The sequence below is a fragment of the Mytilus californianus genome, unplaced genomic scaffold (genome assembly GCF_021869535.1).
Source record: "Mytilus californianus isolate M0D057914Y unplaced genomic scaffold, xbMytCali1.0.p SCAF_3, whole genome shotgun sequence".
Taxonomy (NCBI): domain Eukaryota; kingdom Metazoa; phylum Mollusca; class Bivalvia; order Mytilida; family Mytilidae; genus Mytilus; species Mytilus californianus.
Window position 1 is genome coordinate 16,174,014 of NW_026262679.1, and position 24,516 is coordinate 16,198,529.

Here is a 24,516-nt window from a genome sequence, read left to right on the forward strand (position 1 = left end):
AATAGAATTGTTTACTCTTTGTACAAAAACATAGGTCTCGGTCGAAAAGATCTAAATACATTATGCAGATTTTACATTAGAGGGACAGACTATTTGGTTTAAGATTAAGGGAGGGGCAGAGTATTTTTCTCATGTTTGTGGGCTGTATATTCTTTTTTTAAAAATGAAAAGAAATTGGAATGTTTTAAATTAGATTTTTTTCCTCCTTTAAATTCTGAAAGATAATTGCTTTTTTTTTTTATATATTAATTTATTAATAGAAAAACAAAGGATATGGTGTATCCATCCATGACACAAAATCAGTACATGCACAGTTTAAGTTTCTTTAAAATGGAATCAAAAGATTAATTAAAATATCTATCCATTTCATAAAGATAAATGAATTCTACACAGTGAGTAAAAATAGTGTGGCAAACATTTGTCTCCCCTGCAAATACGGAGAAAAGGAACATCTTCAATGTTTGGGAAGTTCTGCAGATAGGCACTCTTGATTATATATTCAAACGAAAATGTTCCGATATATAGTAGTAATGAAATTTTTTAAAATAAAAGCAGAATTGCCATATAATGTTATTTTTTCACCCTTGATATAGCAAGTGATGAGAACAGCAGGCAATAGGTGTTTTGGGCTCAGTATCACTATTTTGTGGGTTGTGGGCTGTGGGTTGCGGGTTGCTTTTTTTTTTTTTTTATTATTTAAGCATTTCGTCAATACCTGTTAGGAACAGCAAAACAGTTTCCTTATCCTCTTTTTCGAAGTCCATTCTAACCAGCAGCCCACAACCAGCAACCCACAACCAGCACAATATACACACTGTTTTGGGTTGAATTGGTTTAAAATGTTGCTATGGGAATAAATTCTTCAGGTACCAACCTCAATTTATTTTTCTATTGGAGTTATGGGTCACTGGGTTATGACAATTCTCTGTACATAAAATATACAGCAAGTCCAGATATTGTCAGGAAAAAATATCAACAAAATTTATTGATCATGCAGCAAATATTAACACTTTTAGATTAAAATCACTAGGCAAATTTAAACAGACCTTATTTGGATATAAACATTTAATGTGAATATATTGTGAAGACACCACATACATGTAAACCAAAACTGTGGCGACCTTTCTTTGAGATTAAAATAGTAAAATCCTTTAACTGATAATCCTTTTAATAAAAGTATTTTTAATTTTTTAACCTGATCAGAAATAACTTTAAAATTCTTAAAAATTGTATACAACATGTACAAGGAGATACAAGTCAATGAGACAGCAACCCAATGACAAAAGTAACCAAAAGACATCTGGTGGATAACATACAGTCTTAATTCAACAATAAACCATTTACAATATGTCAAGCTATAATTCATTACTAGTCTAAAAAATTGTGATTAAATTAAAAAGAATGTATCTATGAACTGTCTTTAAAACCAATATAATTCTCCAAAATATTTGTGTCATCATTCTACAGGGAAACATTCTGAAATTTTACAATTCTTGTCAAAAAATGGTCAAAGAAGAGGTTTTTAAAATTGAGGCCAATAATATGTTTGAAGTTAATTTATATATTTGAATGTCATGAAGAAGATAATGAAAGCAACAATTCTATAGTAACCCCATAACAAAAAATTTATTGGTGCATTTCAATTTAGAACATAAAAAAAACTTCTTTAAGAACCTTTGTACCAAGAAAAAAGTCGATTTTTTTAGTACTTTACTGGTCATTTATAATGTCAAGATGTGCTAGAAAAGGGTATAGGGGCAGACACCAAAATAAAGATCAAAAGTTATTGGTTTAAATTGATTTTTTTATCAATTCACACCTGTACAAGAGCATATAAGGAGGAGATAACCCATGCTATTTCACAGACTAGATCACAAAACTTGATCATGTTTATGTTTCTGTCTGGGATAGATATAAAGTTAGAAAAAAAAACATGTTGATAACTTTAATATAAGCAAATGCTAACCTTTAGCCTGAAACATTAGACCTTAGGTCAAGAAGTTAACTGCTCAAATGATACAGTAAAGAAAGAAAGATGTTTTATTTTAGTGGTTGGAATTTGAACATTAATTGAGATTCTGTTATCACTTTGAGATAATGTTTACATTGAAAGGGAAGATTTACATGTTCTATAGGATCTGTGTTTATTTGTGTATGGTTACAAATTGTGATAAAGCAGTCTTTGACAAGCTGTAAACACTATTAAAAGTTAATTACAGACAATAATTTTCAGTTGCATAATCATAAATTTTGTGATGATGAAAGCATGAAACCAATGGCCATCAGCCCAAATTTTAATGTAACTAAACATGATCCAAAATAAAACACCACCTATCTCAAAAGAACTTTGTTAATAAAACTCAAATTTGAAGCATAAAGGAATCAATGTAAAAGATTTTATTCATATGACATGTGTGCACCATCATTCACAAAATTTTAGGGGATTTTTTTTACTGTAGATAGATATAAGAAGATGTGGTATGAGTGCCAATGAGACAACTCTCCATCCAAGTCAAAATTTATAAAAGTAAACCATTATAGGTCAAAGTGCGGTCTTCAACACGGAGCCTTGTCTCACACCGAAAACAGCAAGCTGTAAAGGACCCCAAAAATTACTAGTGTAAAACCATTCAAACAGGAAAACCAACGGTCTAATCTATATAAAAAACGAGAAACGAGAAACACTAATTAACCACATCAACAAACGACAACTACTGAACATCAGATTCCTGACTTAGGACAGGTGCAAACAATTGCAGCAGGTTTAAACGTTTTAATGGTATCAAACCTTCACCTTATCTGAAACAATAATGTAACATCACAACATAGAAAGACACACTATAAAATATCAATTGAAATGGCTTAACTCAATCAAAAGACATATTAATTATTATTTATTGGGGATTCCAATTTTGGTGGTTGTGAGTAAAGGTGAAGAATGAATAGAAATGTTCACAAAAGTACAAATGTTCTTTACTCTGTATGCAGACTTTGTCAAAAACATAAAATCAAATATCCACTCAAATTTCCTCAATCACAGAAAATTGGTACCCATGAAAATAAATTTATCCACAGTATTTGGATTTTATTCATTTTCAAAGCTTTATGGAAAGTTTTATAAAACATTAGAATAGAAAAACAGTACTATATTTAAAGAGTTGCTTCAGTTGGGGATAGTTGAAGGTTTCAAATATAGATAAAAGGTAGGTATATGTCAGAGAGACGGCAATCCAACAACAAAAGTATCAGCTTAACCATTAAAACTGCATTTTAAACCATCAAATTCACAGTTCAGCAGCTCAGCAGTTGACAATGGCATCTATTTAGAAAATACTGCTATTCCTAAAATATGAATAGGTAAACAAAATAATAGATAGAAATAAGAAGATGTGGTATGAGTGCCAATGAGACAACACTCCATCCAAGTCACAATGTGTAAAAAGTTAACAATTATAGGTCAAAGTACAGCCTTCGACACAGAGCCTTGGCTCACACCGAACAGCAAGCATGTTCAGATGAAATTTAGGAAAATAATTCAGATCAAAATAAATTAATTTATTAAAAAGCATGGGTTATATTTGTCATATTTAGACCATATGTTTAATATGTAACTTGAAGACAGTTTAGGGCACCCTGGTTGACTGAATCACTAATCCTCAGCTAATTCCTCAGGCTCCGACATTTTCACTAGAAATTGTTTTTTAAATATCACATATCATTTTTCTATGATTAATGCATATGTATCCCAAAAGGTCACATTTGTCACTTTGGCCCCTAGTGTGCCATTGTTTCCCAGACAATTGGTTTGTTCCAGAACAATTTATTAAATCCTAGGCTTTGCCTCTTTGTAAATTAAAGATTCCCTGTAGAAAATTTATGGATAGATTAAAAAATATCTGCAAACAGAAAACCGAGAATGGCTCTTTGATTTCTCTGGCAATAAAGCAAATCTAGAGATCAGAGGATACGAAAAATGTCAGCAACATATCAGTTATCCCAGGAGGCATTGTAACATCAGTTCAGTTTTAGCACCTCTGCAGAAAAATTGAGGGAAGTGGATGATTTATAACGTGATTAGGATTTTATCAAGTATTATCTCTGTTTTACCAAAAATGTTCATTTTATTTGCTATTTGAGAAAACGATAGCATTTTGTCTAACTCCAGATGAATGTAACGGACACCGTTCCTTATGGAGTATTTATGTTAACAGGAGGATAATATCAGATTGCTGTGTGTAGAAAATTTATAACAAGTGTTGCAATTAGACTGGCTGCAGCTCTGTCCTTTTAATCCACTTTTTGCACCATATTGTTTTTTTAAATATAAATGAAATTGTTTTCTGTGTGAAAGTTTAAAATATTCATCCCAATAGGCATTAAAACATGAGTGTATTGACTAGAAAACAGACCAAGAAGTCATTTTGTGGTCTCACACGATACATGGACATGCCATTTAATTTTTAGTTTGAATTTTTTTTATTAACAATATTTTTTCTGTGTTGTAATTTGAGCAATATCCTTATGACTAGAAAACTTTTTGAATTATCTTTTCTAATGTTTTAGGACATAACGATTATTCTTTGATCCCAAATTTTCAAGTGAATGTTGAATGGTATTCAGAAAGAGTCTCAGATACAGACTTACATATAAGTCCCCTCTGATATTAACAAACATTGACATCAGTTGGAAATAATAGGAGAAAAGATAGATTATACTTTGACCATGGTCAGTCAGGTTTCATTGGTCCATAATAAGATAAATAGTCTGTCATCATAGTTAATGCAGTTAATGGTCAGTCACTTTAGACATGTAATGGTCACACTTCATAATTCATCTTATCAAATGTCTAGATCCTATTATGATTATAAAATACAGAAAATGCCATTTATTCACAGACCTTGAAAAAAGTTAGTTAATCCTTGTTTAATGGGAATGCTGGGCATTATAGGCAAATCTGTGTATAAAGCATTAAACCAATGATATACACAGACTTACTGGATGAACAAATTTTGCTGTGTACTGTAATTTCAGAAATTATTGTGAGGTTTTTATTAATGCTAATAATGCGACTCGGTGGGTATCCAATAATATGAACACGCATTCTGATTTCGAATTCATATATATGTATGCAGATTTGTCTAAAATTGCAATGATTAATCTCGCATTTTTGTCCATTCTTCAAAAATTGCAATACATGTAATAAATATACACAACAATTTCTGAAATTACAGTATATATAAATTATGAAGTTGAATGAATTTTTTAGTCAAAAACTAAACTTCAATCTATTATGTATTTGATGTTGCATGTCTGTATCCCTCTCTCATAGCCAGGAGATCATAGATGTATACATCCATATATTGTTATCGTTAACATGATTTTTTTTGTATCGATTTCTTAAATCTACTGTCAACTAAAAACCATTAGGATAGTCCTGTTTATATAAGTGTAGAATTTAACCTAAGTCCAATTAAAATATACTCTACTCTTTCTTTTATGTTGTGAATACAGCCATTTGCTCTATTAAGTATGCACAGATGCGAAAAATTTTAAGTTTTAACATTCAACTAAATGTTAAATTAACGCATATTGATAATGCTATTAAACAGCTGTAAAAATGCATCATACTTCATCAAATGATTTTTGTGCATTTGATCCTATTTTAGAAACATTCTTTCGTTAGATGCATCTTTTATAATTCCTTCTCAAGGTCAATTCCCACAGACCAATATAAGTAATCATGTATGTATCTAAAAGTACCAGCGTGACTATGTTATGTAAGTCTGAATGGTCCTTGCATTGAAATGTTTGTCGTGGTGATCAATTAAATAGATACCATGGTCATATTGTTAGGTATAAGGTGTTTATCACAAAACTTCATAGTATCAGCTATTGTCATTTGGATGTCTTTGTTTTGATGTAAACTTTAAAATATTTTAAATAAAAAGGCACACTAGAGGGGAATTGTTCTAAGCCATGTTTCCATTGCCAAAGCTAGTTTATCTAGCTGATTGCCAAAGAGACCATATATATCATATTTGAAGAAAACTTATTGTTCAAGTTATATCAGAACCTTTAATTTTTGTTTCCCTTTGTGGTCATGTGTTGTCCATTGGGCTACCTATATAAATCATTTAAGTTTACCACAACTATAGTTGTTATGTGCAAAAATAGCAGATCACACTATGTTGTGTTAATCATAATTTAACTGTCAAAGATGGGGGTTTATTCTTGGTGCTCCAATTTTCTTCACACAAAATTTAGCTGTTATGAAAAATAATCAGGAGCTCCAAATGACAATCACAAGTTATAGGCCAACAAAAACAGAAAAAGAACAACATTCCACATAACACCAAACAAAAGATTGAGTAACAACAGAACTAAACTCTGTCAAAAACTTTTAGTCAAATTGTATAAAATTATAAAGACAGTTTAGTAACACTAGGTCAAACAGGCAGAGGTTCTCTCTGTATTATATTATTATTCAGTTATGTAAAAAAGTACCTTAGATATGCCATAGTATTTTCAGCTGCTAGGTGTGAATGAATTGATATGTATGCTATCTTAACTGGTTGTTCAACTGTAGGTTAGACATTTGCCTTACAAATCAGACTCGTATGAAGTGTTGTGTAGGATTTTCTGCTGATTGTATAACATCAGCTAACTCCTTTCATAGATAAAACAAGCATATAAATGAGTCAATGCAGAATAAGTCAAGATATCAAAAATGAGTCACTGCAGAATAAGTCCAGATATCAAAAATTAGTCACTGCAGAATAAGTCCAGATATCAAACATCATGAGTCACTGCAGAATAAGTCCAAATATCAAAAATGAGTTAAAGAACTGTTACTGAGAAGCCATGTGGTGTGCAAGGTCATCAGTGATTCAAAAAAGCAAAACACCTCTCTTAATTTGTTTTTTTCTGAGTAACTGAAGAATTCTTAGTCATGATTCTCTAAAGAATGTTTTTACATTGTGAAAAAACAATGAACAGCAAATAATCATACTGAAACTATTCTTATTGGTAGATTTTTATTTTAATGAAACAATTTTATTTAACCATTGTTTAATTTTAATAGATTGAATACCTCCCCATTGTAGCCTCATTGAATTTAGTTTGATTGTGTATTCATATTCTTCCCTTTATGTCCTCTCTGTTAACTGATCTATCACACATACAAACTTGACAACATTTTTAATATGGAATAATTTACGGGATTCTTTTACCACTTTTTTTGGTAAGTAGGTTGGTTTTTTTTTGTAATTTTGAAATTTCTGTTGACAAAAATATAAAGACAAAAATATAAATTTTTGTTTACATCTTTTGAAATGGTGATAATGTTTTGTTCTCATAGGAGAGACTATTGGGACACAGTTCTGAAGTGAAATCAAATTGTGATGCAATTGTTTAGGATTTATGAAGCTACAAAGTACTTTCTAATATGACAGACAAACAAACTGCTAAACTGAATTATACTAAAACAGAAAGTTTTAATTTGATTTATACATATCATGGAATCAAATGCACCATTTCTGTAAAATAGGTTCTGATTGGATAAAATTTAATGATGTTATGGCATCAATACCAAGATTGAAACCTCTGAATTCTGTACAAGCCAGGTAACAATTTAGGTAATTGTATTTCAATAGTTACACTAGGAAGGCAATATAAGTATTATAATTATCAGCGATGTTACCACTGATGAGATAATTGTCTGAGGACAGAATCTTACAGACACATGTATCAGATATCTATCAAAATGCATGTATTTTCATGCTGAATATTTTTTTTACACTGATACATTTTCACATGTAGAAATCAACTGATTTTACATAGTATAAGGACTCTCTTTCCTTGGAATATTAAACATATACCTTTTGGCTATGGTATAAACACATGTTATGACAATTTTTTAATTGATTCATCAATTATTTTTACCTTTTCTTCCTTTAAGCTTGTGAACTTCATAACATAAATAAGCCAAACGACATGTTTTTATCTGCAGAAAATAACTTTTTGACCTTTTATATGGAAAACTGTTACAGTAGTAATAATTTAAATTTTTCTGGAAGGATTGAAAATAAATTATTATTTATCCACCAACTTAAAAATTGGAAAAAAAGATTTTTCAAAAGTAAAACCCACATCATATATAACTGTAACTGATTAACCCCTGAATTTTAGTCCTACATTAAAACCTAAGACCAAACAAATTTAGATCTTGGTCGACTGAATAGAGATGTTGATTAACATATAAAGATCGACATTTTTAGTTTCCTTAATTGAGATCTTGCACTTCAAACTCCTGACAGAAACAATCATGCACTGCTGTTGTCATAATTAGCACAAGGAATTTTGTATTGCATTTTTCTTTTTCATTTCTTCACTTCTTGAAACTATAAAGTCTCTTTATTGTTTCAATTTGATATATATTATCAAAATAACTCATTATGTATGTATGGTTAATGATAAAGAAGATGCTCCCATTATTTTCAACTGTTTAGTTTGAGTTTTGAACAGAATATCTATTCATATGGCTTTTGTAATTCTCCTTCAGGTCTTAATATAATAATTAAACAGATAATACTAAAGAAAAATAATCGTTAGCTAGTACCTGGGACTATTATACTAACTAAGTATAATCGTTAGCTAGTACTGTGCAATTTTCAAGACTAAAATTGATGCATTTGAGTTTGAGAAATGAAAGAAGAAGATTTGATTAGGCCACTTTTTTTGTCCCTTTGAATTTGAATATCCAAAAAAGGATTATAAATCTACCAAATAATATCCTTCAAATGTTCATAAGACATTATAGTTTGTGGGACATCAGTATTCATAAGACACTATAGTCTGTTGGACATCAGTATTCATAAGACATTATAGTCTGTGGGACATCAGTATTCATAAGACACTATAGTCTGTGGGACATCAGTATTCATAAGACACTATAGTCTGTTGGACATCAGTATTCATAAGACATTATAGTCTGTGGGACATCAGTATTCATAAGACATTATAGTCTGTGGGACATCAGTATTCATAAGACACTATAGTATGTGGGACATCAGTATTCATAAGACACTATAGTATGTGGGACATCAGTATTCATAAGACATTATAGTATGTGGGACATCAGTATCCATAAGACATTATAGTCTGTGGGACATCAGTGTTCATAAGACATTATAGTATGTGGGACATCAGTATCCATAAGACACTATAGTCTGTGGGACATCAGTATTCATAAGACATCATTATAGTCTGTGGGACATCAGTATTCATAAGACATCATTATAGTCTGTGGGACATCAGTATTCATAAGACATTATAGTCTGTGGGACATCAGTATTCATAAGACATTATAGTATGTGGGACTTCAGTATTCATAAGACATTATAGTATGTGGGACATCAGTATCCATAAGACATTATAGTCTGTGGGACATCAGTATTCATAAAACATTATAGTGTGTGGGACATCAGTATTCATAAGACACTATAGTCTGTGGGACATCAGTATTCATAAGACACTATAGTGTGTGGGACATCAGTATTCATAAGACATCATAGTCTGTGGGACATCAGTATTCATAAGACACTATAGTCTGTGGGACATCAGTATTCATAAAACATTATAGTGTGTGGGACATCAGTATTCATAAGACATCATAGTGTGTGGGACATCAGTATTCATAAGACACTATAGTCTGTGGGACATCAGTATTCATAAAACATTATAGTGTGTGGGACATCAGTATTCATAAGACACTATAGTCTGTGGGACATCAGTATTCATAAGACACCATAGTCTGTGGGACATCAGTATTCATAAGACACTATAGTCTGTGGGACATCAGTATTCATAAAACATTATAGTGTGTGGGACATCAGTATTCATAAGACATCATTATAGTCTATGGGACATCAGTATTCATAAGACATCATTATAGTCTGTGGGACATCAGTATGCATAAGACATCATTATAGTCTGTGGGACATCAGTATTCATAAGACACTATAGTCTGTGGGACATCAATATTCATAAGACATTATAGTCTGTGGGACATCAGTATTCATAAGACACTATAGTCTGCGGGACATCAGTATTCATAAGACATCATTATAGTCTGTGGGACATCAGTATTCATAAGACATCATTATAGTCTGTGGGACATCAGTATTCATAAGACATCATTATAGTCTGTGGGACATCAGTATTCATAAGACACTATAGTCTGTGGGACATCAGTATTCATAAGACATTATAGTCTGTGGGACATCAGTATTCATAAGACACTATAGTCTGTGGGACATCAGTATTCATAAGACATCATTATAGTCTGTGGGACATCAGCAGCATTTACATTTTTGTCAGTCATATTGCCATTAGGGCTTCACTGCACTTCTTACATTCAAAACATCAAAAACTTCCCATAAAAAAGCCTCAATTTGAGATCTAATCATTAATATTTAGATATGAGCAAAAGCTTTACCCATAAAGATATTTTGCTACAAACTGTATTTAACAAAGATGTTCATGTGTATAAAATATTTCTTGTGGTAAAGCTCTTGCTCATATATGTTTTGCCCAAAATCTATGGGTGAAATGATCATTTTAGGTCATATTCCTAAATTTCGATATGTTCATGATGTCATAGTGACATCACAAGTGACCTTTCTGCACCAAAGTTTCCAGATTAAACTGGCTTATTCATCAAACAAGTTCACACAATGATGAAAAGTTCGAATAAGTTTACTGTTTTTGCAATATCTGGGGCCAAATATTGGCCTCCATCATACTGTGGATTCATTATTATTCGTTGGATACCAATTTCCGTGGATTTTGTGGGTACAGGTGAACCACGAAATTAAGTGTTCAACGCATTACAAATTTTCTATAATGTTATATGCAGACTTTGGCAAATCCATGAAATTAAATATCCACGAAAATGCAAGTTTTCCTCAATCCACGAAAATAATGGTACCCATGAAAATAAATGAATCCACAGTACCCTCGTTTACAAGGTACCCCTTGATGGATCTGTATGCCTTGACATTACATGATATATCCTAAGTCTGGATCTGTATGCCTTGACATTACATGATATATCTTAAGTCTGGATCTGTATGCCTTGACATTACATGATATATCTTAAGTCTGGATCTGTATGCCTTGACATTACATGATATATCCTAAGTCTGGATCTGTATGCCTTGACATTACATGATATATCCTAAGTCTGGATCTGTATGCCTTGACATTACATGATATATCTTAAGTCTGGATCTGTATGCCTTGACATTACATGATATATCTTAAGTCTGGATCTGTATGCCTTGACATTACATGATATATCCTAAGTCTGGATCTGTATGCCTTGACATTACATGATATATCTTAAGTCTGGATCTGTATGCCTTGACATTACATGATATATCTTAAGTCTGGATCTGTATGCCTTGACATTACATGATATATCTTAAGTCTGGATCTGTATGCCTTGACATTACATGATATCCTAAGTCTGGATCTGTATGCCTTGACATTACATGATATATCTTAAGTCTGGATCTGTATGCCTTGACACTACATGATATATCTTAAGTCTGGATCTGTATGCCTTGACATTATATGATATATCCTAAGTCTGGATCTGTATGCCTTGACATTACATGATATATCTTAAGTCTGGATCTGTATGCCTTGACATTACATGATATATCCTAAGTCTGGAAATAAAACTGTAACAACTGCATCACAAAGGGATTTTCAGGGTATGCAAAATTGTAGAAAAATTAATCTCACTTCATACCCGGAAAATTTAACCACTTATGTGAAATATGTCAGCTTCAAAACCAGCCATCATACATATCCAAGTTTAAGATATGGTCAGAGAAATTGAATGAAATGCTACCATTACACCCAACCTGAAATGAATGGCATAGTGACTCAGCTGAAATTGGGAGGATTTTTGCTTATATTTATTGAAAAAATCCTCACAAAACTCTTTTTACAAAGAATCATGTCATTTTTGTCTAACCTGCGATGAAAGTAACAGAATGGGAGACATAGGGATTATAATACAGTGGTGGCGTAAACTATTTGTATAAAGCTTTATATTTTAGAAGGTAAAAGAACTGGATGCTTTATACCTTTATGCAGATACCTTATGTTATGAAGTTTCTGTCTGTTATATGTCCATGGTCCTTGACCTCATTTTCATGGTTCAGCAACTGCTTGAAAACAAAATTTTTTTGTCATTTAAAATTCTCACTTACTATTTATAATAGTATAACTATATTGGTTATATTGGTTCATTGCAAGATCTACATGTTCATCAGAAAGGGTTCACCTGACCTTGACCTCATGTTCATGGATCAGTGATCAAGGTTAAAGTTTAGTGGTCAAGTCTGTATCTTATATTCAGTAGGTCAACTATATTTGGTGTATGGAATGATTGTAAGGTGTACATTTCTGACTGGCAGTGTTTATCTGACCTTGATCTCATTTCCACTGATCAATTGTCAATGTTAAGTTTTTATGGTTTTGTTAGCTTATCGGATACTTTAAGAGCAGTAGGTCAATTATATATGGTATATGGAATGACTGTAAGGTGAACATGTCTGTCTGGCAGGGTTCATTTGACCTTGACCTCATCATTATTATTTAATTTCGATTAAAAAATAAGCAGGCGTGACATTTTAGCTTGTGCACTCTTGTTTAGATTAAAAACCAGAAAAATATTACATTGAATGGTTTAGACTTAAAATGTCAAACAAAATTCTGGTCAATTCAATAATTCATAATTTGGAGAGAAAAAAATAGTTAATGTGTGATGTACATATATTGACTACCTAACATGCATGTCAAATATACAGGGTTGTGTAATCATAAGACACAGGTCAATTGTTCATGGTTTACTTCATGATGAAGTTCTTACTTTACTGTCCCAAACATCTCAATTAACTAAATTAAACTGTTCTTAAAGATGTTATTATATCAGGGTACCTTGTTCATGAAAGCTGTAACAATAAGGTAATTGTAACAGCTTTAGACTAATAAATTAATCATCATTGTCAAAAAGAAAGAAAGAAAAGAATTCTGGTTTACCAAATGCAGATTTTGAATGAATAAGTTGTGAGGTGATAAATAAAGTGAAGTCACTTCAGGACTTTTTTTAGAACATCAATTCACATGTGTTCATTGTAATATTGTTACATACCTTTAGTTTGTAGTCATATGCAGTAAGGATGCCACAAATATATTTTTTTAATTTTGTTTCTTTCCTTATATCATCACTTTTTATTAACACTTATTAATGTTTATTAACACTTATTAATGGCTATCATTTCATTATTTTTTGTAAAAAGTTTTATATTGTATTTTTTTTACCAAGGGGTCCTTGAAAGCTGAGATAGAATTAAAAGAAGCAGATGAGTAATGTTCTGCAATACTGTATCTATTTTCAGCCTCTGGATCTGTGTATGTTTGGGGATCAGGAGTAGATGGTCAGTTAGGACTCGGAGATAAAGTCTTATTCCATACCACACCTAAAAGACTAAAAGATTCAAGTTTACACAGAAAAGTCACCTACATCTCATCTGGAGAATGCTACAGTGCTGCTATCACAGGTTTGTTGTGTGTACAAAGGGGGAGTACAGTGTTAAATGTGATACATTGCTGCTTTACAGGTTTGTTTTGTTTAAAAAGGGGGAGTACAATATTTTTTACTACAATGCTTTTTTATCACATCACAGGCATGTTGTGTTTAAAATGGTTTTAAGGGAGGGGGTTTAAGTTCAATGACTTCAAAAGAGTAGGTGCAGTTCGGACCCTGTTTGGCTCTAAAATTTAAAAGATATAGTATGATTGTCAATGAGACACCTATGCATTAAAGACCAAAAGATTTTGTAAACAATTACATGTCACCATACAGCATTCAACAAAAACCATACATAAAAGGCCCTAGTATTGCAAAATGTGAAACAATTCAAAAAATTTAAATGAAAGGCCTGATTTATGCTAAAAACAATAAATGAAAAAAAAAAAATAGGGCAAACAGCAAACAACAACATCCGCTGGATTAAAGACTCCTGACTATGGATAGACATAAAGAATTTGGCAGGGTTAAATATAGTTTTAAGCTGAATTAAAGCAATCTACCCTCCCCTGACCTGGGACAGGGGTGTAACAGCACAACATAAGAGCAAACTGTAAAAATCATTTGAAGAGGGCTTAACTCATCATATTGTCACAAAGCTCACCAAAAAGACAAAAACACATAGAAAAATATCTAAGAGTACTCACAGTTTCTGAAACTTAGTTCACATTTCTTATAAAAAGAAATAGACTGATTTTTGTCAGACTAAAATAACAATCAGTATACATACAACGGATTTAGTGTAAAGATGTGAACAGTGAGAAAAGCATCACCTTGTGCAATGCAAAGCTATAAATATCAACAGGATGTAGGACCATAAATGTTCATTACTGTATAACAAAGCAGATTTAGTTATGTTTTAATATAAAAATATGGTTATGTAGTATGATTGCCAAATTGGTCCTGCAGTTTGAGTTTTGGTAGTTTTGGTCACATCAAGTTTAAACTTTGAAATACCAATAATATATGAATTATCATTATGTTTGTAAAAGTACTTTTGAAATTGCACTCATATGTAGGAAAAAATATGATACAAGACATATTTCGAGTTCCATGAGAAAATAGGAAAATTGAGAAATGGAAAAAAAATTCTATATAAAGTCTTTTAAGCTTATGTCCAGTCTTGGTCAGAAAAATGTGAATAATCTGTATTATAATTTTTAAACACATCCTAGAATAAAATCTTGTAGCCACAATTATAAAACAGCATATACAGTTATTAATAAGATGTCAGAACTTCTCTTGGGGTTTGTTTCTTCTTAATATTTAATAAACGACTCATTTATGTTCAACATTCACATCAAAAATATGGAAATTGTATTATAATGGTACCATTAGGATACAGAAGCAAAATTAATCATTTAAAAAATATTAAAATGAATTTTTTTCTGATGTCTTGCTATTAATTACACAAAAGTTCTGTTAACTAACAAATCCAGGCGTTATTTTTTACTTTGGAAATGTATAATTCTAGCCATGATCTTTTTCATTCAGATAATAAAATGTTTTGTTCTGTGGTTCTTAATAGTTAAACACAGAAAAATTTGTTGATATTAATCAACCATTTCTTTCAAACAGAAGTAGAAATGATAGCAGAGATATTAATTATATTATAATATCAGAACAATTACTGTAGAATTTCTTCAAAATTAAAAAGTCCCTTATCCATCTGATGAACAAAAAGGATTTAATTAATGTTAAATCAAATTTTGGTGAATAATTTTCCTGTATTATTGTACAATACCATATCATACAATGAGATCATCTTTTTCAGATTATTGATTCTGTAATATAAAAAAACTATTAATCAGAGAAATAAAATATGGCATTTCTCTTCTAAATGCCTTCGTTAATTTCTGTAAAAAAAATGTCTTCGGATATCTTATTGTGGGTTTTGTGGTCTTAGAAAAATTCTTAATTCATTTTCAGATGAAAGACCACAATTAGAAAATTTCATCAGCATAATGAGTTTGATTTTATTTCTGTTGGGAAGATGGTTTGCTTCCATTGTCATTTTAAGGAGTTATTTAATTATTTGAATAGGATGTGTGTTAACGTTACGAAGATAATTTGCGGCAGTGCGGTCACAGCTGAGGTTTTTGTCAGCGGCTAAATGGCAAGATCATCCTCAACCATTAGACAACAATACAAAAGAATATCTTTGATGGATAACATTTAATTGGCTTTTCTAATATCGTGACTTTACCAAAACAAATTATTTTTTGCATACTAATGAGCCGTAGAAATTGTAATTTTTAGAAAAATGTTATATGTTTTCCCATATTAAAATATTGACAACAAAAGATCAGCTCTAATTTGGGATGGAAATGTTTAATTATCTCACTTAATTGAGCATTTAATTATATCCTGGTAAAAAAAGACAATTAGGTAAAAGGGAAGCACTGTTATGAACCATCTTTATTTAAGAATGACTTCATCTGACATCTTCATTGTTACAGTAATTCAATCTTTATGTAGAAAAATGTACATTTAAAGTTTCAAATTATAAAGTTATATTTTTATCAATAATATAAGTCTTAAATATTTTCAGACCATAAACAAATGATAATTATAAGTAAATAGTGTTTTAGTTAAGTAAGTGGCATTGGAGAAGACCTTGATCTTTTAATAAAAATGAAAATAGGATAAAATTTACCCCTCAGCTCTAATTTTGTTACAATACTGTCCAAATTCAACCTTTTTTGCTTAAATGACTACCTGTCAGTTGCATTTAACAGAGAACTATTAGAATTGTGTGATCCCAATACATGATTAGAAACAATCCTTATTCAAAGAATCAAATTCAAAAAGTCACCATCATATTTAATGAAAAATATTACAGGCTTATTAAAGTGTAGGGTCATTTGAGAATTAAGAAAAAAAAAATTTATTGTAGATATTATATACATTTTTGATATTTCTAAAAACAGCAATTAAAAGTCAACTGAGCAGCATTTATTGAAGACCATTATACTTTGTGTTTTTGTTTTATAGTTACTGTATAAAGAGTATAAAAGTGCCATTGGTTCCTACAAGTTAATTTCAAAGTTATAGAATACTTCATTATTTAAAGAACTATATTTTACTCAAGTTTTATTGAGAAATTTCATAGCTTCCTAGCTCATCATCAAAGTAGAAATATCCTTTATGCTAATTGATAAATCATGTTCATTTTGAAGCTTTTATCATTTGATATATTCACTTTAAATGCTGTAATAATAAGAGTTTTATAGATATTTTTATTGAAGAACCGTTATCAAGCAATTTATCAAGATCCTTTATTTGCACACCTCATTTGTTTTTTGTCAGATATACAATACTGGTGTATACAACCTTTCACTTAAGAGGTTTTATTTTTTATTCAGTCCGTATCATGGTAGCAATTAAATGATGTTCCTAACTGCACCTTTAAAATCAATCCACAAACATGACTGCATTCATATTTAATGATTTCAAAATGGCAAGAGGTTTTATATTTCAGAAATTGACATTTTCTAAATAATTATTATATTATTTCTGTCCTTTTTATATCTGATTTTTCTTTGATAGATTTTAGAGCTCAATCACCACAGATCTGTATAATTCATGATCAAATGTAGTTTAACTATAAAACCTTGTTTCATGGTCCATAGTTTGTGAAATAGACATCTTTAATTAAAATGAAAAATCAAATTTTAGAGATTATTATGGGTGGTGTGGGATTTAAGATAAAAGTTTTGTTTACATCATTTCCAATGTGCTGTTATGCTTTTTAAACAAGCATTATTCATTTGCTTTTGGAAACCGTTTTTGTTATTAATTTTTAATTTGCTCATTACCTAAGTCATAAATTTGTCTGGCTGTGCTGAAATCATGCTCAATTTTATTGTACTTTATTTTTTTTATTTTTTATTTCTATTTAATCTGTGCAACATCAGAAGTTAGGATACTACATAAAGTTTGGAACAGTTAATGCCTGAAAATGTGCAACATTAAATCCCCGAGGATATCATCAGCTGAGCAGTCAGTGCTTCTGTACTGCTATGATTCAGATCATACCTTTTTTAGCTCAATTGGCCTGAAGGGCTATGTAGGCTATTGCCATTAGGTCTTAATTACCTCTGCTCTAAAAGTTACCAAAATTTTCATGAATGTTCCTTAGGAAATCTTGTTTAAAATTTTTTATCTGGAACGGGGACCCAATTATTTCCCCCATTACTTCAATGCAATTTTATCATAATTGAGGGCAGATTTTTTATTCCCTATATTAGACTGCAAAATTTCAATTACTTTGTCATACTAGTAGCCCCCTTCATGGTTTCTAGGAGAATTCTTGAAGGGTCATGACCAGCATTTAAGAGAGCAATACTGTTTTGAGTATTAATAGGGTCATTTCATTAACTTCCTGGTTAAAATCGAAAAATAAAATTTGGACCATTTACTCAGACAATCATCCACCCTATACATTTCAGAATCACTTTAAATTTAACAGAAGTTGAAAGTTTAATGAATACCTTTGGATATACTACAAATTTAAGCATCTTTGCATAATTTTCAACTTGGTACAATATCCCATTTAAAAGATGGTAGATTTATTAAAGGACTTCATTGGTGGGTACTGGACTGGTATCCCGAGCTGGGATCCTATTCCATCTGGGGATTTGATCAATAAACAAACATAGCTGCTGTTACTAAAACAGAACATTCGGGTAAAATGCAGTTTTTGGCTTATATCACAAATACTCAAGCAGCTAGAGCGAAACTGACAAACGGTAAAAATGATCTGCATGGAATTTTCGGAAAATTTGACTATCCAACTGGAGTAATGCCCTTAAAATGTCCATTTTTAAATAATTTCGTAGTTTTTGGTTTTTTGAAAATTATGATAGTTAAAGAGTAACTGTAAATAGTAAAATGGCCAGAACAATATAAGATCTACAAATGGGTCAACATGGACGAAATTGACTATTGACCCAGAGGAGTTATTGCCCGTGAATGATAGATTTTTTATTATTTTTGTATTTTTCTTGAAAACTTTAGAAGATAGAGAGAATGATTTTAAAAATAGTTAAAATGATCAGCAAAATAAGATCTACTGATAAGGAAACATGGCCAAAATTGTCAATTGATCCCTTATAGAAGTTGTTCCTCTTGAAAGAAGATATTTACCAATTTTTTTGTATTTTTTGCTGAAATTTTTATAGATAGAAAGGAATTTCAATTAGAAAAAAATTGTCAAGATGGACGAAATCGTCAATTGACCACTTAGAGGATATACTGTCTGGAAAGAAGATTTTCAATCATTTTTGCACTTTTTGCAGCAGTTACTATAAAAGAAAATTGGAAATAGCAATAATGTTCAGCAAATTAAGATCTACAAATATATCAACCTGGTCGAAACTTTCAATTGACCCTTAATGAGAGTTAAATAGATATAAGAAGATGTTGTATGAGTGCGAATGAGACAACTCTCCATCCAAGTCATAATTTATAAAAGTAAACCATTATAGGTCAAAGTACGGCCTTCAACATGGAGCCTTGGCTCACACCGAACAGCAAGCTATAAAGGGCCCCAAAAATGACTAGTGTAAAACCATTCAAACAGGAGAAACAAGAAACACTTAACCACATCAACACACATCACAACATAGATTGAGTGATTGTTGGTTGCTTAATGTCGAGTGTCATCACAACATAGAAAGACACACTATAAAATATCAATTGAAATGGCTTTACTCAATCAAAGGGCATATTAACAAAAACAAGTAAACATACACTGAACGAATAAAATTGATCTATGACACAATGTAAATACAAAATTAATTAAAAAAAAAGGGGAGGTGGGGGGATGTAAAACAATATCAGAAAGACAACCATAACCTTGGACAAAATGCCGCCAAATAAAATAACGTACATAGTTTAATAAAAATGATTTTGTTGTAAGGTATACATGGAGTATGGAAATTTTTTTTACAAAATAAATAATTTTGTTGTTCATAGTACGAGAAAAGAAGTGAAAATTTATCGTCATACCAAACACTTATCAAATGTGGTATATATTAAAAATAGTGAGACGAGATATAACACTAAATAAGTAAACATTAAATAACAAAAAATGCATTACAAATTGTATCAAAAAAGAGGGACGAAAGATACCAGAGGGACAGTCAAACTCATAGATCGAAAACAAACTGACCACGCCATGGCCAAAAATAAAAAGACAAACAGACAAATAATAGTACAGATGACACAACATAGAAAACTAAAGACTAAGCAACACAAACCCCACCAAAAACTGGGGGTGATCTCAGGTGCTCCGGAAGGGTAAGCAGATCCTGCTCCACATGTGGCACCCGTCGTGTTGCTTATGTTATTAGAAATCCGGTAAATAGTCTAATTCGGTAAGTCACATTCGTGAAAAGGGAAGGGTATTGTAGTTATGACATAAGGAACATATCCGATATCATCTGTGAAACGGTTATTCCATAACGGTCAACCAACTCGTGATGGCGTCCGTAAAATTTACGAAGGGATGATTTCAACTTCACCATTTGGAACTCTTGGCTTAATAGCTTCCTTGTGAGCAGCAATCCTCTATCAAGGAAATCATGATAGGAAACACAAGCCCGGGAATATCGTATCAATTGGGAGATATATATACTCTGTATGCAGGCGCTGCTGGAGTGTTGCTACATAGAAATGGAAAGTTCACAATTGGGAAGCTGAAATCATCACTTTTGTCGTAAAGTTTTGTTTTCAACCGACCCTCATTGTCAATTTCTAGATGTAAGTCAAGATATGAGGCAGACTTAACTGTATCTGTAGTATCCTTTATCTCTAGTTCGATGGGATAGATTCGTTCAACATAGTCACCAAATTTTGTATTATTTAGTTAGAGAACATCATCTATATAGCGGAACGTAGAGTTAAAGGATATTGCTAACTTCTTACCTTTCTTCCTAAGAAGTTCCTGTATGAAGTCAGCCTCATAATAATAAAGAAACAAGTCGGCAAGAAGAGGGGCACAATTGGTTCCCATTGGAATTCCGACGTCCTCCAAACGTAACAAATATGTTGTCAATCAAGAAATCAAGCGTCTTGATAATGTCAGTTTCAGAGAATTTTTTGTTTGAATCAGAGTGATTCTTTACAAAGTAGGATTTATCCCTCCCCAAGACAAGATACTTGTATCTACGTTCGCCATTCTTTAACATATCAACAGGTCAGATTAACAGAAAAGTACGATTTGAGAGTACTCACAATTACTGAAAACTAGTTAAAAGCCAAAAACAATTAATAATAAAAAACCATGCATCAGAGACTTAAATCAACTAAAACACATCCCAGGGATTTAGTGTTTTAACGTCATGGACAGTCAAAGAAGATATGACTTGTGCAATGCCAAAATAAAAGTATCAACAGGCAGAAGGATAGTAAATACTCAGATAGTATTCTTTAAGATTCCATGTTACATTCACATCATTAAAGGTGATTTTTGTAAATTTACATTGCATACTTATGTACAGACCTAAACAACATTTAATTCTTATGCACATCATTACACATTTCTAAAAATATATATGATACAGAAGGAAATTTGTTTGAATAAAAATGCACTTAAACTAAATAAATCACTGGTTTCAGGCCTCATAGGATTTTTTTCACTGGTATTAGTTCATAACTATTAAATGTCCCATATGTCAGTAACTATTGATAAAAACAATTCTTTCTTTCCACAGAAAATGGCAAGTTGTACATGTGGGGTAAAAATAGCCATTGTATATTACCTAACAGACCAACGTCTTTTAAGATCTGGACACCATTCTGTGTAAATACTGGACTAACGACTGTCACTACTATCAGCTGTGGGTCCTGGCATTCTGTAGCATTAACTGGTATACCAGGTAAATAGTCTGTTGTCATGACAACCAGTGTATTGACATACCTATTAGTGTTGATGGTTCAGTGTTCTTTTTATTAACTTTTAGTAGTTTTAGTTGAATACTGAATTGTACTTGCAATATAAAAGTACAATTCAGTATTCAACTAAAATTTCCATAGAGATGTCTTCAATCATAAAGAATCCTTCTTTCAATAGCTTCCTTGTAAGTATCAATAAGACTATCTAGGTAATTCTGATGCCTTTTAATATTGTATCAACTTGGAGATATATAATCCATAAACAGGTGCTTCTTGAATGTTGCTACATAAGAATAAGGAGATCACTGTATTGTATTTTAAACTTGGCCTACATAAAACTTACGTTTTACTGTCGTAATTATGGTTAAATAGCAACGTCTAGCAGAGCTAAGTAAATGGATATTAGTGACAGTCAAACCAAGTTTTATATAGTCCAAGATTAAAATACAATACGGTTATCTCTGTTATAATGCTATTCAATCAAAGTTCCACTATAATTATTATTTTGGCTAAGAAATTGTCATAAATAAAAAATGTGTGAATCATTGTCCTAGTCTTTGTCATCTAAACAGAGTGGCTTCATAGGGTCACCCCAGGCTCTAAACATAAACACTTAACGTTTTCAGACTTTGCAAACACTTCAGAATGAAAGAAAAAGTTTACAAAAAAAATGTTTTCAGTTAAAAGAAAAGTAGCGTTTTTGTTTATATTTTAAGAAATCACATAATTTAAAAAATTAAGAATTCAAAATGGTGGCTTAACTTAGTAACAGAGCAGTAGACGTTGGAATTTCCCCCCCCCCCCCCCCCCTCCCCCTCAAAATATACGTTGACAACATCTTTACAAATAAATTGGAGTAGAATGAGAAGTTCATAATCAGAAAATTAAAGTCATCTCTTTGAAGTTAGGACAGTCCCTCACTGCCAATTTCTAGTGAATGTCAAGATATGCGGCAGACCCAACTATCTGTGATATCCTTTATTTCAAGTTCAATGAGACAACTTAGTTAACTTCTGTAAGATGACATCATCTTTATAGTTGACTGTGAAGTTACAGGACAATACTAAGCTCCATTTCATTTTTGTAGTGAAGCCTCTTTATGAGGTGTATTTCATACAAAAAAGGAAGATCTTGGTGAAAATAAGAGCATAATTGTTTAAAAGTAATGCTGGTCAACTGCTGTAAAACATGTCCACTAAACATAACTAATGTTTTAATAAAGAAATCAAGCATCTTGATGATGTCAGGATGTTTGTATCTACATGAGCCATTCTTTTTTATGAAAAAGTGGACTTAATTCCTGCAAACTGTCTAAGTTTAGAATGAGGAATACTTTTGTATAGGGTTGATATCAAATGTTTTTATGCTGAGGACAAAGATGGTATGTAATCTAACAGATCTTCATCATTTTTGAATATCCACATCTGATTCACACTGCCATTGATGTAGCTAAGATTTTTTTGCTTTTCCGATTGCAAAACATTGTATTTTGTTATACACTAAGGATGGAATAAAGTAAGAATTTGTGCCCATTATTTGTTCTTGAGAATTATTGCCCATTATTTGTCCTTGAGAATTTGTACCCCTTATTTGTCCTTGAGAAATTGCGGCCATTATTTTTTTTTTGAGAATTTGTGCCCATTATTTGTCCTTGAGAAATTGTGGCCATTATTTTTTTCTTGAGAATTTGTTCCCATTATTTGTTCTTGAGAGTTTGGTATTAGTTTTAGACGGAGGACAGTATAATGACTCTAGATGTCTATCTTGTTTAAATTGAGTTGAGGAGTTGCTGTCTTTTTGACAATTTCACCTCATTTTGTTCATATTTATAGTGTTTGTATTAGTTTTATTTTCATTCCTTGCTGTTGTTTAGACAACCCCAATTGACAGGATTTCAGAGTGCCATCGTTGTGCAACGATGTATGTTTTGAATGGCTTACCTAAAAAATGTATGCATGAAAGAAGCTTTTGGGTATATGGTCATGTAACCCACAAATACTTAAAACCTAAAGATATTTTAGTAGAAGTCAACAAACAGTCATTAACAATAGACAGGTGTCTATATGTCAAGCTTTCAATCCTCCTGAGACTAAAAAAAAAATTAAAACTATAAAAAAATGAAAAATATTTTATCTTATACAGATCCAGTTTCCTATTATACTGACGGAAAATCAGATATAACGGAAGTGGAAATACAACCAGGCAAAATGGTGGATGTTAATGGGAGTAACAGACACAAGGTTTATTTCAATTATTTAAAAAAAAAATTAGTGGTTGTAATACTGTAGAGAGTGGTTTATTTTCGCAATTCAGATAAAATAGTGAAAATGTATCCTCGCATAAATTTGGATCTTGAAGGTGTCAGACCATCAATTCAAAATCCCTATCTATTCAACCAAATTTTGCAATTTTCACAGCTGTCTTAATATTTTATCTTAAGTTTAACTTCATAGAAACCAGGTATATCCTGAATTGTATATGTATCACCTTTCTACATGCCAATTTTCAACCCATGTTTAAAGACTTCTAAGAAAGAACTGCTAAACGGAAGACCAGTACTACTAAAAATAATCCCTGGTTTTCTGGAAATCTTAAATAAGTATATTATGGAGTGCATTAATCCTCAATTTTTAATGCAAACTCATAGACAAGTAAATTTTTGCTGAAAATGGTCTAAATATATTTCTCTTTCACCAAAAGTTCATTTCTGTGAATTTGTTGGTTAGTTTAAGTAAACAATGACATCAAATGCACTATTTTGTGTCAGAGAAGAGCTACTTTTACATACATTCTAAATTGGAGTGAGTGAATTGATGGTCTGACACCTGAAGGAAGTAAAGAATCAGGGACAAGAAAAGTGGGAAATGAAACCTACTGAATAGGTTTGGGCTTTTTAAATTGCGAAATTTAATCTCCTAGAGAATAAACCACTTTACTGCATATCTTTTCAACAT

General features: G+C 31.4%; 1 protein-coding gene across 50 annotated transcripts in view; it reads left to right on the plus strand.

Annotated features, from left to right (window-relative positions):
- Nucleotides 1–24,516, plus strand: part of LOC127733998 (uncharacterized) — a 95,158-nt gene that overhangs the window by 58,060 nt on the left and 12,582 nt on the right. For all 50 annotated transcript variants that reach the window (XM_052243493.1, XM_052243502.1, XM_052243494.1 and 47 more), the window contains exons 9-11: nucleotides 13,473–13,634; nucleotides 21,382–21,546; nucleotides 23,705–23,802. In XM_052243493.1, coding sequence (XP_052099453.1) covers nucleotides 13,473–13,634; nucleotides 21,382–21,546; nucleotides 23,705–23,802 — 425 coding nt within the window. The remainder of the gene's footprint in view (nucleotides 1–13,472; nucleotides 13,635–21,381; nucleotides 21,547–23,704; nucleotides 23,803–24,516) is intronic.